This window comes from Heliangelus exortis, chromosome 3, assembly GCF_036169615.1.
Source record: "Heliangelus exortis chromosome 3, bHelExo1.hap1, whole genome shotgun sequence".
Lineage (NCBI taxonomy): Eukaryota > Metazoa > Chordata > Aves > Apodiformes > Trochilidae > Heliangelus > Heliangelus exortis.
The window spans coordinates 4,264,947-4,278,939 of record NC_092424.1 but is presented as its reverse complement, the minus strand read 5'-3'; the positions used below and the strand labels follow the sequence as shown (position 1 = coordinate 4,278,939).

At 41.9% G+C, this 13,993-nt stretch overlaps 1 protein-coding gene across 6 annotated transcripts in view; it reads right to left on the bottom strand.

Annotated features, from left to right (window-relative positions):
* Positions 1 to 13,993, bottom strand: part of DISC1 (DISC1 scaffold protein) — a 187,634-nt gene that overhangs the window by 155,570 nt on the left and 18,071 nt on the right. For all 6 annotated transcript variants that reach the window (XM_071738962.1, XM_071738961.1, XM_071738965.1 and 3 more), the window contains 2 exons: positions 10,526 to 11,505; positions 7,075 to 7,144 (listed from right to left, as the gene is read on the bottom strand). In XM_071738962.1, coding sequence (XP_071595063.1) covers positions 7,075 to 7,144; positions 10,526 to 11,224 — 769 coding nt within the window. In that variant the 5' untranslated portion in view covers positions 11,225 to 11,505. The remainder of the gene's footprint in view (positions 1 to 7,074; positions 7,145 to 10,525; positions 11,506 to 13,993) is intronic.

Below are 13,993 nucleotides of genomic sequence, written 5' to 3'. Positions count from 1 at the left end.
TTGCCACAATGCTACCACTGTCCTAAAAGAGGGCTAAAGATGTCCTTAAAACAGCACATTTCCTACATTTGCCTCCCATGGGCTAAAGATAAGGATGAAACACACAAGAGGAAAGCAGAGAAGCATCAAAGAGGGCAGATGTTCCAGCAGAACCATGAACACTCCCCAGCATGGGCCACATGGACAGGAAGGAAACTTCAGGAGAAAGGAGAATTTAACTGACTGGAGACAATCCCACTTTGCAGGGACTGGCAAGTGATGGGATGGCTCCAACAGAACCATCCTAGTTCAGAATTCAGACTCTACACAACAAGCAGTGGTGTCAGGTCCCCACAGAGGACTCACAGAATGTCTTTGGTTGGAAGAGACCTTCAAGATCATCCAGTCCAACATTTGACCAACACTGTGAGCTCATTTTTGGACTACTGCCTGGACCACTCTCCTGCTCAAAGTGGCCCAAGGATAGAGATCAACCCAAGCTTCTCAGGGCTTGGGAATGAGCTTGGCTGATGCTCCCCTGTCCAAGGAGCACATTTGGGTGGCTCCCAGCAGCCACGCTCACAGCCATCCCTGCAGTGGGAAGGAGACATTGGAAGTGCTCCACAGCTTCCCCACAACAAGGTTTTCTGCTGGGAAATGGCATTTTTTGGCATCAGAAAATGCAGGAAGGAATTCAGGCAGGGCAGAAGAGCTACCTTCAGGTGTGGTTTCTATCTGGAGTTGGCCAGGACCATTGGGCTCACATGGAAAGACTTTTGGTTTTGCTTTCAAAGAGTAACAAGAATATTTCAGCATCTTTAATCCCAGATTACAGAGAAACTTCATTACCATGACATCTAGAGGTTTCTACAGTCATTAAGCAGACAATATTTTAAAAGAGCAGGTGTTTCCCCCAACTCCCTCAACATTTTTATATCCTAACTCTAAGATAATGGCAGTAAAATCAATTTCTAGCTGTTGGTTGAATTAATAGCCATTCTGTCTCCAGTGGTGACATTACAAATGAAAGACAATTTTGTTATCTGGAGTTAATATTTCTAAAGAGCAAAGGAAAGATAAGTCTGTCCTGAATATAAAATTGGGCTGCATGATTTTGTAAGTGCAAAATAAGCAGATGGGCTGGGTAGCAGGAGAGCCACATCACTCACTGTGTGACTGTCCAGATAGCACATCAAGACATCTCCCGAGTTACACCCATCAGAGTTCTATGCTTCAAAGTGTAATTCAGTAAGTAGCTCTTAAATTACCCATAATTGCTTATTTTGTTCACATTTTTTCATTGCTTTTTGTTGTTCTTGTTGTTTGTAAAAGACTAGCCAGGCTGGCTGGGAACAGCTTGGCTGCATCATGGGCTGAGAAATAGAGCCTGACTGTCAGAGGAGGGGTTGCCTCCAGTGTCACTTTTAGACAGCAGATGGCTGGGAGTAGAGAAAGCTTCCAAGCACATGGTATGCCAAAACTTCAGCAATTTTCTTTTTTTTTCCAGGCAGCTGAACCTCTTCACACTGGCCAAGATTTAAATAAGAGAACATAGCACAATCCTACAAAATACTACCACTTCCTAAAACATTTAGGTTGCAGAGTCTAAATGAGATATTGCATGACTACAGCAGCTTCCTCTCCAATATTTTCTAAGGAATTCAAGACACAGGAAACACAGCCACATTTTCCATGTGTGCACATAAGCAGACAACAGCAAGATCCTGACTGACCTCAAAGTCTCTCTGATATGATGGAAACTGAACAGCTGGGCCAAAACAAGGATTCACATCAAAAATGTTCCAAGAAGTTGCAGATGATGCACATGCTACACAGGTAATAAATACAAGCAGTGAAAGTACCAAGAAATTAACACCAGGCTTCTTCCTTGTAAACATTGGCCATTACTTAATTTTTCTAGTATTTAAAAATTAAAAAAAAAAAAATCTGACAGTTTTCCAGCTGTCTGCCTGACAGTAAGATAAGGAGTGTCAGACTTGCACGTTGTGGCTGGCTCAACTCCTGTCCCAATTATGTGACTTTAAAAAAAAATCAATAGCAACAGGATAAGGCTGACACAGAGTGCCTAAAAAGAAATGGTGATGTTGTTCACTGCTGCTGGCAGACAGAAGCCAAGACCCAGTGTTTGAGCAGTAGGATCTTGGATCACACTTTCAGCTAGTACCAAATAAATGAATCCAGACAAAAAGATCATTTCATTTCAGACTGGTGTCTTAAACAGCATAATTAAGGCAAGGTGGAAGAGCTGCAAGGTTTGTGTACTGCTTCTACTTTATTGCAAGGAAAATTAAGTCTAATTTACACTTGCCTTAAAACAAACAGCTGGTTCTAGTGAGCAACAGCCCCTGTTCTAGTGTAAGTGTACAGATGGCAAACCACTACCAAGTGTTGCCTTTCCCTTCCTCCTTTTGTGATTAATGGCACATGTGCAAAATGAGACTTCTCAACTCTGCACTGTATAAACTTCTGTCCTCAATGCCCTGAGACATGGAAAGGACAACCAGTATGATGAGGTCACAAAGAGCATGAACAAAAAAACCCCAAATTAAACAAACAAAAAAGAGAACAAAGTCCTAACACTACATTTCTGCAGAGTGTGTAGTGCACAAGCCCATGGCAGCTCAGCAATTCAACCAAAATAACTGAAGGCTCACATGATATGAAATGTATCCACAACATGAATTTTCACTGTTGATACAGGATAGATTTTGCCCTGACAAGTGTAAAGGTTTCTATGTTCTCTCTGCTATGCTGGGCTGACAAGGAGTTACTCTGATCTATTCTATGATCCTCATGAAAAACCCTAAATTTCAATGTAATCTGAGTGCTCAGGAAAGTTCCCAATCCTGCCAGGAGCAAACAGCAAACCCATGCACTCATTTTCCTGCACAAAGGAATAAAATAAGAAAAAAATTTAAAATAATTTTTTAAATTTCTGCAGAAACTTATTTCTGAATAACAAGATGACATGGGAACCAAGAGTGGAGTCCACCAGAAAAGACTCAGTCTCAAGAGTTATTTACCAATCCCTTTGCCCTTTGAACCAGGCAAGGCTGAAGAGCTCAAGAAGCAAGGAACAGGAAAAGGGTTTTTAAATGTTTGTACTGAAAAATACACTCGGTTCCACTGCAAGCACAACTCCCACAAACACAAAAATATGCTGTGTTTTTTGGTTTTTTTTTTACCTCCTGTATTCAGCAGTGTGTTTAACCTTGGAGCTGTCAAGCTCCATCATGAATAATGAGCCATGACAACACTCCAAGTGATCCTTGGAGAACAGACCAATTTTTACTCTATGCTATGCAAGGCAAAACGTTGTTATCATATTCCCATGGTATTGAACCTGCTTTGAAAAGCTACAGTAATGTGGCCATCAAGAGGAGACCACAAGTAAATACAGAAAAATAAGCCATTTCCTGCTATTTCATCACATACACAGGATGAGCAAGAAAACATGTAACATATTAAAGCTTCCTAGATAAAATTAAACCAGGACTGAGCAGATTTATCTCCTTGAATATGCATTTCCCACAGATATTTCACAGCTGAGGAACCATTTGACACCACCCATGGTTGCTACAGGATGAAGAGAGCATCCTGTAGGGCTGGCAGCATCCTGCTTGGTGACCTCTCACAAATGAGCACCAAGATGGGACAAGAGGGGGGGGACTCTGCCCCAAGCAGCCCCAAAGCTCTCTCAGAACCAACCCACCCATACACTTGGCACTGCCAGAAAGTCTAGGAAAAAATTGCTTGAAGGTTGTGGTTCCAAATATCCCTTCAAAAAGAAAGTCTTCAGGAAATAAATGCTAATTCATTAACATGCACCTGGAAAATATGTGTTCCCCTAAAGACCCAAGCAGCAAGCATCTGATCAAAAAGCAAACATATCTTTATTCCTGACTCAGATGCAAAAAGCTGTTTTCTCTTGGTTTTGGAGTGGGAAAAACTTGCCTCCATTTCTGTGCCATTCCTTAGTCTCATTGCCATGATGGGAATCACAGTGCCTCACTTTCCTCTCTCTGTAGGGGAACAACTTATATTTCAAAAGTTCCTATAAATTATAGGAGCTTTCAAAAAGCCCTGGAGATGCTCAGTTTGCAGGGTCAGCAGTGCAGCAGAAATCATCCCTGGGCATTCAGAGGAGTTTGAAGTGCTAACACATCTCTCTCCACTGAACTGCTCTTCAAAACCAAGCCCCCTCCTGCAAGCCTGAATGACTCTTGGAAAGTTGCAGTCAGAAAAATCTCAAGTTCTTGTTTGGAGAAGAGCTTCTACCACTGAAGCAACAACATAGCTGCACACAATATTAATTGGGTATATTTGCTAACCAGTTTTTAAATGACATTTTGGTTTCTATTCAGGAGTACAGCCACCCTTACTCCTACTCTGCTTCCTCTTTTCTCAAGTCTTCCCACCCTCAGGGCATCTCACAGCTCCACACATCAGACCAGATCTCCCCTGCCCCTGCAGCACTCCTAAATTCACAAAACCCACGCTGCTACCACCACACCCAGCACTGCCACAATCTCTGGTGGAAAAGTTCTGCACTTCACAGACTATGCTCTTAGTTAAGTCCCCTGACAGTTATTTTCTTTTTAGCATTCTTGTTAAAATGTCCTCAGCCCTCTGCATACACTGTGTCAGTTTGCTCCCACTCCCTGATAATATATTTCCACTTATGCCCCAAATCACAGCTCTGCACATTTAGCAATTCCATTCCCTGCTAGCAATATTTGCCAATAAGATCTCTTTAAAGCAGCCTAATTACAGATTTCACTTGAACAGAAATTGGTACCAGGCCAATCTGTAAGCTCTTTAATAAGATTTCAAACTTCACACCAGGCAAGACTTTGTTCTCCACCAGAAGCATCAACATAGCTCTAAATGTGGGGGTGGGAAGCTTCCTCCTGGAAGAGGAGGAGGAGGGGAGGTCAGAGGATTCATTCTTGCAGCACTGCACCTTCTCCAGTCTTTGCCAGGAGTTACACTGCCCATGCTTCACAAAAGGAAAACCAGGGAAGCCAGTTCAGGTATCATCAAAATAATTAAAAGTAGACACCAAAAAACCCATCTGACAGTTGTATCAGAAGAGGAACAAACACCAGGATGAAAGAAAGTGGGTCAAGGACTCAAAAATGAGGAATTTATAAAATTAAGGATGCATGGTCACATGAATGGATGGAGCTGACATTTTCTGAGAACACTTGTGTGAAAGTGGAGTTCCAGTTTTCACAAGGGATGGAGGAACTCAAGGCATGCAAAGGCTCTCAAGCAGCACCTCAGTACCTATGCCCATAAATTCTCTCTGCCCATAGATGCCAGACCTGGCACAGGAAAAAAAATCCAAACCACCTGGGGATGCTCCTCTCCAGCTTTGTACAGCTGCCACTTTTGCTCTCTAAGCTGTGCTAATAACCCCTGGTGAAATCACATTTCAGCCAAACCATTTTCCTAAGGAAATGAATAAAAGACTCTTTCAGCTGCCCTTGGTGCTACCTGTCTGATAACTGGGGTGGAAACTGCAAAGGGTACTTGATAAAATGCTGGTCAACAGAAAGATGGGCCTCTTTGGAAGACACAGGATGGGTATTTGGAAGACACAGGATGGGTATTTGGAAGACACAGGATGGGTATTTGGAAGATTCAGGACTAGCACCTGAGTAAACTACATAAGAGTTTTCTGTGCAAGGTTAATCAAGTCATAATTTTCCACTGTGGTCAACAACTTCATGGCATCACACCCAAAATACAAAAACCCTGCTGATGGAGTGGCTGGCTGCCCAGAAAATCCCAGCTGGAACCAGTGGGAACCACACACACTTGAGTACACAACTGTGGGGAAGTCTCCAACTCAACCCACAGGCACTTAAAGAAGAATTATGAGTGTTACATGTATAAAGCACACAAATCAATAATGTCTATTTGACAGAGATTAAACTCATCCTCAACTTTTAACACCCCAAGGTTTTCTCCATTGGCAGATGCCACACTAAAAGAATGACTTGTGACAGTACCAGACTTTTCTCCTACATATAGGGAAGCCTTTAAGAGGCTGTCAGAACCATTCCTGCAAAAGGGTTGCACACTGACTCCTTAGACACTATTAAAGCACATTTTAATCATTTTGGGATGCACTTTGGGAGCAGGGGTGCAGAGCCATGGTACAATTGCAAAGCTTCACACATTAGTTTTAAAAGGCAACAAATCTGAACACTGCCTAAAAGCTGAGAATAAAAACAAAACAAAACAAACCCTGTCAGGAAAGAACTGTCTTTTTCCTTTGTCTTTCTGTCTGAAGTACCCAGATTGCACTGAAATGTTTGCAAGGTTTCCCAACTGAAGCTACATCCAGATGGAAGGAATTCATCTAGAACCTCAAGACTAACAAAATCTGAGCACCTGAACACAGACTCACCATAACAAGAAACAGTAACAAACCCAGAGATGTGTGTTAATAGATGCTTTAATTATGAACATGCACACAAACAGAGCTTAACACAAGCTCCAAGGCATTTGAAAGGAAAAAGCACTTCAAAAAGAGAGAGATTTCAGCAGCTCCATCACCACCAGAGTCTCTAGCTGGTTTTGATTCAAGTCAGTGGACATCAAGTTAATCCCACAGGACAGTATCATTCACTTTTATAATAGCTACTGACCTCATTTCTGTGCTTGAGCCCTGCTGTAGCACCATGACTAAATGTGGGAAGCAACATATCATACTCTGTCAGCAGCCAGTGCCTGTCCTTTCTCCTTTCAAAGCTTTCATTCATTTCTGCATTTTTTTCAAGTCATGCTGCTTCAAAAGAGCTGATCCAGATGGTGGATATTTGGATTTCAACCTTCCCACATGGTCGTGTGGCTCAAGAAAATAAAAACTGTTGCTACCTGCTGCTGACCTACTTCTTCCTTTAATTTGTTTCCTGCCATCCAAAAGAATAAACACTACAGTTCATGGAACTCTGTTTCTACATCTAACCACCACCATGTAGCAAATAAAATTAAAAGAGAAAGTGGGGGAGGGACACAAAAAAGCAGAATGATGCTTTGGGGGCAAGGAGGAAAAGATCTCACCTCTATCATAGTCATCTTCCTCTACTGCTTTTTCCTGAAGCCTCTGAAGCTGTAAGATCAAGGATTTTACCTATGCAAAGAGGAAAAAAAAAAGTTTAATATGAAAGAAGCTGCATTTGAATCTGTTTAAACTATTAACCTCTATATAATATAAATTTAATGGATTACTACACCACTAGAATGGCACAAGTTTAAGAGCCCAGCCCAACATTTCTAAAGTGGAGAGACCTGTTAGGAAATCAGCTGAAGTGCAGCTACTGGAGCCAAGCAAGGCTTTGGTCCAAACACATACAGAGAATAACAAATGGTATTTCTTGAAAAGCAAAGATCATGATTGTAGGGTAATTTTCACATTTGGCTAAAGCAAAGGAAGGATTGTTAGAGGATTCTGTCAGCATGACATCTGTATCTGATCACACTGTAGTCAATAAGTGTGTTCTTGAGTCCATTCTAACAATTTTTTGCCCAATTTTTTCATTAAAAACCTGCAGAATTTCCATTTGCAAACCACGTTTTCTACTGCAAGGTAAGAGAAACACAGTATGGATATTTTGGAACAGGTAAACTCATGCTAGAGCACTAAAAATAATAACAGTGTTCACATGCAGCCAATAAAGTTTCCTTAAGATAAAATTTCTGTTCATCTACCTAACATTCACATTTGCATTCTCAGAAAGATACACCTTGCAAATACTAGAGGGGAGGGGAAAAAAGTCAAACACCAAGTGCTACATAGAGAGTGTGCTTCCCCAGCCAAAAAAGAAAATCTTCCTATAATGAAGCTGTATTTCAAAATTTCCTGCTTCTCTTTGGTAACATGAAGGGTCTGGACCAAAGTTCTGCATTTACTGAAAATTTGTCAGGCCGTGTCTGCATCCAAAAGCCAGGACAAGTTTTCACTGTTAGAATTTGGCTAGAAGGGAGGCAAACAAAGCCCTAACAAGCCACTATCAAGCCCTGGGAAAAGGTAAGCCTGGAAAAGGAAGCAGCATTTATCCTGACAGCCCAAAGCCTGAAAATGCTTGGGAATGTGTTTTCCAACACAAGGAAAATCAGTATTTTAGACAATCTGCATTTAAAAAAAGATTTAGCTCCTCCTTTAAACTCTTTCCTATATAAATCCCTCCATTTAAAATCTAAATTGTATAGAGGAAATTAATGTCCAACAACTTCACAGAAAGACTCAGTTCTTGGGACTGCACAATGAACACACAAATCTGGCAAGACATTTAAATTAGTGGTATCCCTTCTAAATATATTGTGTGGGAGTGAATTAATCAGAAAAGAACTGCAAATAATAAAGTTGGAAAAGAATAAAAAAATGCTTGCTTAATAATAGGCTATAGGATGCCCCACAGGAAAAACAAAAGCAAACAAAAAACATTGTATATACTCCCTTTTTTCTCAAGGCTTTGTTTTATTTTGTATTTCACATCCTGAAACTCCCATCTATTTTCTCTGAGGCTGATGATGAATGTGAACCATATTGAAGGGAAGAGCTCTGAATCCTCACCATAAATTATTTTCTGTGTTCTGTGCCATACTTTTGATAGAATTTTAAAGCAGCCTGCAGTAGGAATGATTCAAATGACACTTTTTTCATATATGTGATGTATAACAACCATCTACAGGAAGATGTTGCTGCTGTTTGCAGTGGTTATTCCATCATCTGCTCAGAGTGGAAGATATTCCAAGTCTGCTTGGATACCACAGCCCAGACAGCCCCCAGCAAACTGATCAATTGCTTTGGTAAGATGTCTGGAGCTCAACTAATCAGAGAGCTGCTTCACCCTGGCATATCCTGTATCTGTATCATGGGATTACCTTTTTTTTTTTTTAATAAGTACAGGAAAAATATCATTTTAACAACTTTGGTATTGTCCTCTTTTCTTGACTACAGTTGCTTTTGTTCCTTCCTGGAAAGTTTAAGACTTGCTCATTATCTTTACAATAGGAAGGTGCTTCAAAATAAACACACACTTGGGTAGCCAAGAGCAAAGACATCTAAGGACATCAATCCCCAAGTCTACATTCAATGAATTAATGAACACAGAAATTAAGGCTGCAATGTCTCTGTTGTGCCTATCAATTCCATACTGAAAAGCAGGCAATGTCCTATTTTCATTGTTATATATTCCCAAATATTATTTTGAATTAATTTCCCCAACCATCCCAGACTCTGGGCACGTTGTCATTGCAGGAATGAAGCCAAAGAAATTGCTCCACAATGTGTGTGAAGTCTGTAAAGAAGAGAACCTAGTTTGAATCTGAAATGCATCCTCTACATAAGTCAGTACCAGAGAGCATCATAAATCCAGGTGAGATGTCCTGGAAAGTCAAGTAAGACCAAAAGTTTGACATTTTGTCTCACCCAGAGAGCAGAACTGTACAAAGCCTCTCCAAAACAGTTTTACCAGGCCTAAAGATCACACAGTGCATCTCAGCAAGGATGTCTGAGCTGAGAAGTCAGAAGACTCTGGGTTTCTGAAGTGTCCCAGAAACTCAGGGCACTGGTGAGACACTAAGAAGAGAAAACAAGGAAAAAAAGCCACCACACCAGAAAAAACACATCACCCGCTTTGTGCACCTTGAACAAATCTGGGAAACCCATGGTGCCCACATTCATCTCTGGGTTACTGTTTCCTGCATGCACAATAAAGCAAATATTTGGCTCCTTATTGCAAGTAAAGCCAGAATGGTTTCCCCCTGATGCTAATGCTGCCATCCCAAAATGTGTAAAAAACCCATAACTAATGCTCTTAAAGTTTCTGAACCTCTCTCACAAGGAACACAGTGAATGAGAGTGTGTAAGAGGCAGGTACATATGTGGGTACACATGCAAAAAAGACAGATTCCTAATTCAACAGCCCAGTACTTCTCTGGGGTGGGAAGGGGAAAAAAGGTTCAATTCCCAGTTTAAGTTAGAGTGGGAATCTGACCCCTATTTTTCTTCATGCAGGTAGAGCACCCATCTGCTAGAAACTATTCTCACAGAGGTGCCTCACTGCAGGAAATCTTTTGCTAGACTTAAACATTTCTAATTACCCAGTTTCATGCTGTTAAACCACAGTGCTTCAAGAACACTGCTCTTCCCTACCCCCAAATTTTACACTACACACTGCAAATAAAGCAACTGCAGACAAAGCAGCCACCTGGGAAAGAAAACAGTATTTGTTGAACTGGGAACCTGATGTGTGATATATCAGAAGAGGATCACAGTTTCAGAAGAATACAGCAATCAGGTACTGCAACACCATCACCTTTTTTTTTTTAAACAACCAAAAATAAAACAAAACCAGTTCTCTCACTGTTATCACTCAGAGTGCTGCTGTAAACCCTTAAGAACTAAGGCCACAAAAGCCACCCCAACTCCTACATCAGCTTTGACTTTGGCAGGGCTAATATTTTGAGAACCTGGGGGAGGACTGAAAGCTGAAGTGATGTCACTAACCTTTAATGCACTGTGGTTGCCAAGCAGGCAGTCCTGCAACACTGGCTCATATTTTTTCATCACAGAATCCCAGTTGTGGTCACTACCAGTAAAGCTGCTTTCGTAGCCTGAGGTGACAGAAGAACCAGCAGATGCTGCATCCAAGGAATCTGTAGAACAGGAACATGCTGCATCCGTGTCTGAGAGGGAGATAATCTCACAGTCCTGTAGTTTAGAATTTGCTGGGCTCTCATTTTCATACTCCAAGTATTCTCTGGGCCTGGAGAAGCAATGCAAAGCTCCTAAGTGCTCAGGAGTCTGGGCCCCCTCCTTGGGCATCTGCACATTTTCCATGGTGCTGGGCTGAAGAAGGAATTCCTCTTCCTTGGCAGCTGATTTGCCTTCAGCATTCCTCACTCCAGAAGCCAAGTCCAGGGAGAGCTGTATGAAGCTGAAGCTTGAACTAAAGGTATCATGTGTCCCACCAGAATGAGAACCAACTTCTCTGGTTTGATATTCACAGTTATTGTTCACTTCTGTCCCATCAAACCCGTGCATGGCTGGGGGCTTGTTCACTCCAGTGCTGGGGGTTTTCTGCTCTGTGCAGCATCCAGCAGAAACCTCTCCCCTGCTTCTGCCTGCAGCAGGATAAATCCCTATCCCTGGGGTTTCTGACCCTGGCTTCTTGCAACATGCAAGATTTTTGCAGCTTCCTGGCATATTTCCAGCAAAGGCTGTTACCCCATCAGAGGGAACTACTGCACTGTTTGCAACTGAAGTGCAGTGGAAGAATTCCAAGGTTTTTTGGCACTGTCTGTGTGGAGAGCACTCCTCAAAGTCCCCACAGTGCTGGCACTCATGTTGGAGTTCTTCTGGGCTGAATGGCTTGGAAGCACCCAGGGACTGACACTCTCTCTGCCCCTGAGCTTCTGGCCTCCTGTATCCTTATTCCAGATTCTTTTTAGGAACAGAGCCTGCAGCCATTAAGTGCTCTTCATGATCTGGGGGAGGGAAAAAGAAAATTATTAAAGAGTTGCTGTTTTGTTTTTTGTTGTTTTTTTTTTTTTAGGCTTAACACATTGTAGCAGCTGAAAAGAATTATTTCAGGAACGTCACAGAGCAGACAGTTTTCCATTTTGGACAAAACAAAGACACTGACCATACTGCAGGCAGAGAACAGTTCTTGCCAGGGAATGCTTTGTGTATTCATTCACTTTCTGAAGAGTTTACACCTGCTTTTAAGTGAACTCACAAACAGTCACATTCATCAGGACAAAAATCTTGGTATGATCAATCACATCATCTTCCCTCTTCATAGAAATACCCTACACATCTTCATTTTTAATTTGCTTAGCAGCACACTGAAGCTCACACCTTGTTTAAGTCTCTTATCCAGAATTATTTTTAGACCTACAAGCACATCCAGGGCAAGACTAAATCTGCATCAAAAGACAAGAACCAGACTCCCAAATTTTGCACATAACCTGTTGCTGCTCCTGTTCAGTTTCTGGCATCCATCTCCATGCTTCTTGAATACAAAGCAACTGTTGCAAATTCTGCTGCCAGAACAGGTTCAACCCTGTAACAATCTGGGGCTGTAAATTAATTATTTTTTTAAGTTTTCATTTAGATTTACTGCACTGCCAATTAGCCAAACTGTAAAGGTAAAATAAAAGTTCTGCATGCAGGACCACCAGTCCTAGAAAACTAATGCCACCATATGCTTGCCAGAATTACTGCAGTATTAATATTGTTAAGAAAGGGCCTCTGCTCAGCAGCTCAATTTCCCCACATAAGCCTTACTGAGAGAGATGAAAAGACAAGTTTGCTGCTTGCAAAACAGAAAGAACTAAGAAGCTGCAAGGAACATTAAAAGTAAGAGATTAGAATGTTGTATCTTTGGGTTTGTGTACATTTCTGTAAAAAAAAAAAAATAGTGGGTGAAAGATTATTTGACGAATACTTTCTTTTTCTTATAGATTTACTACTAGTCAAAAGTTATTCTCTTCTCCTGTCCTGCACACAATGTGAAAAGAAACTCTGCACCATCATGCTCACCATGAGCCAGCAGTGTGCCCAGGTGGCCAAGAAGGCCAATGGCATCCTGGGCTGGCTCAGGAACAGCGTGGCCAGCAGGTCCAGGGAAGGGATTCTGCCCCTGTGCTCAGCCCTGGGGAGGCCACAGCTTGAGTCCTGTGTCCAGTTCTGGGCCCCTCAGCTCAGGAAGGAGATTGAGGTGCTGGAGCAGGTCCAGAGAAGAGCAAGGAGGCTGGGAAGGGATCCAGCAGAATTCCTGTGAGGAAGGGCTGAGGGAGCTGGGGGTGTTGAGGCTGGAGAAGAGGAGGCTCAGGGGAGACCTCATCACTCTCTCCAACTCCCTGAAAGGAGGTTGGAGCCAGGGGGGGGTTGGGCTCTTTTCCCAGGCAACTCTCAGCAAGACAAGAGGGCACAAGAGGTCTCAAGTTGTGCCAGGGGAGGTTTAGGTTGGACATTAGAAAGAATTTCTTTATGGAGAGGGTGATCAGACATTGGAATGGGCTGCCCAGGGAAGGGGTGGATTCTCCATCCCTGGAGATATTTCAAAAGAGCCTGGATGTGGCACTCAGTGCCATGGGCTGGGAGCTGCAGTGGGAGTGGATCAAGGGTTGGACTTGATGAGCTCTGAGGTCCCTTCCAACCCGGCCCATTCTATGATTCTATGATCATGCAATTTGTAACACAAAACCACTGACCAGGCCTGTTTGCCAGAATCACCCTTCCAAGGGAATCCAAGCTGAATCATACCCTCAGAATCACACAGAATCAATTGCCAGTATCTCAGGTGTTAGAAATCTTCTCACTGCTCACACAGAGCTTTAACAAAACCACAAGTTTCAGACAGAAAAACATTTTACATGCAGTATACTTAATATTCACCTCTAATCACAACTGCATTTTACATCTTCTACTTTCACACTGACAGATGTGCACATGATCTGAACAAACAGTGCAACCTTCCTGGGAAACTTTTTCCAACATTCACTCTATCTAACCTTTAACAAGTGTAATTTATACTTTTTTCATGTACCAGAGTATTGGCACATCTCACCATGGGATTGCAATTAGGTTCTTGTATTTTGCTTCCCATCACCATAAACAGGAATGTACCCCCTGTCTCCTGATGATCTCTTTTGTCAGAGGAAAAAGCATCAGAGAAATCAGAAAGAAAAATGGTCACAAAGTCCATCAGCCTTTAAAAAGTCAGTGAAATGCTGTCCTGGGAGTAATTTAATATAAGTCTTAACAAATACAAACTGCTCTTGAAGTTAAGGGGAAAAAAAGTTATTTGGAATTTAATTCTTTTAGCTTATATACAAAAAAGTGGCCTAAATTTGCCTTGAGCAGAACAAATCAATCATGCAGAAAGCCTCTCTAAGCCTGGATATACTTGATCTCCATTTACAATGGCTTGTCAAAGGCCTCAGCTGTAAAACTACAGAAAGTTTTTTA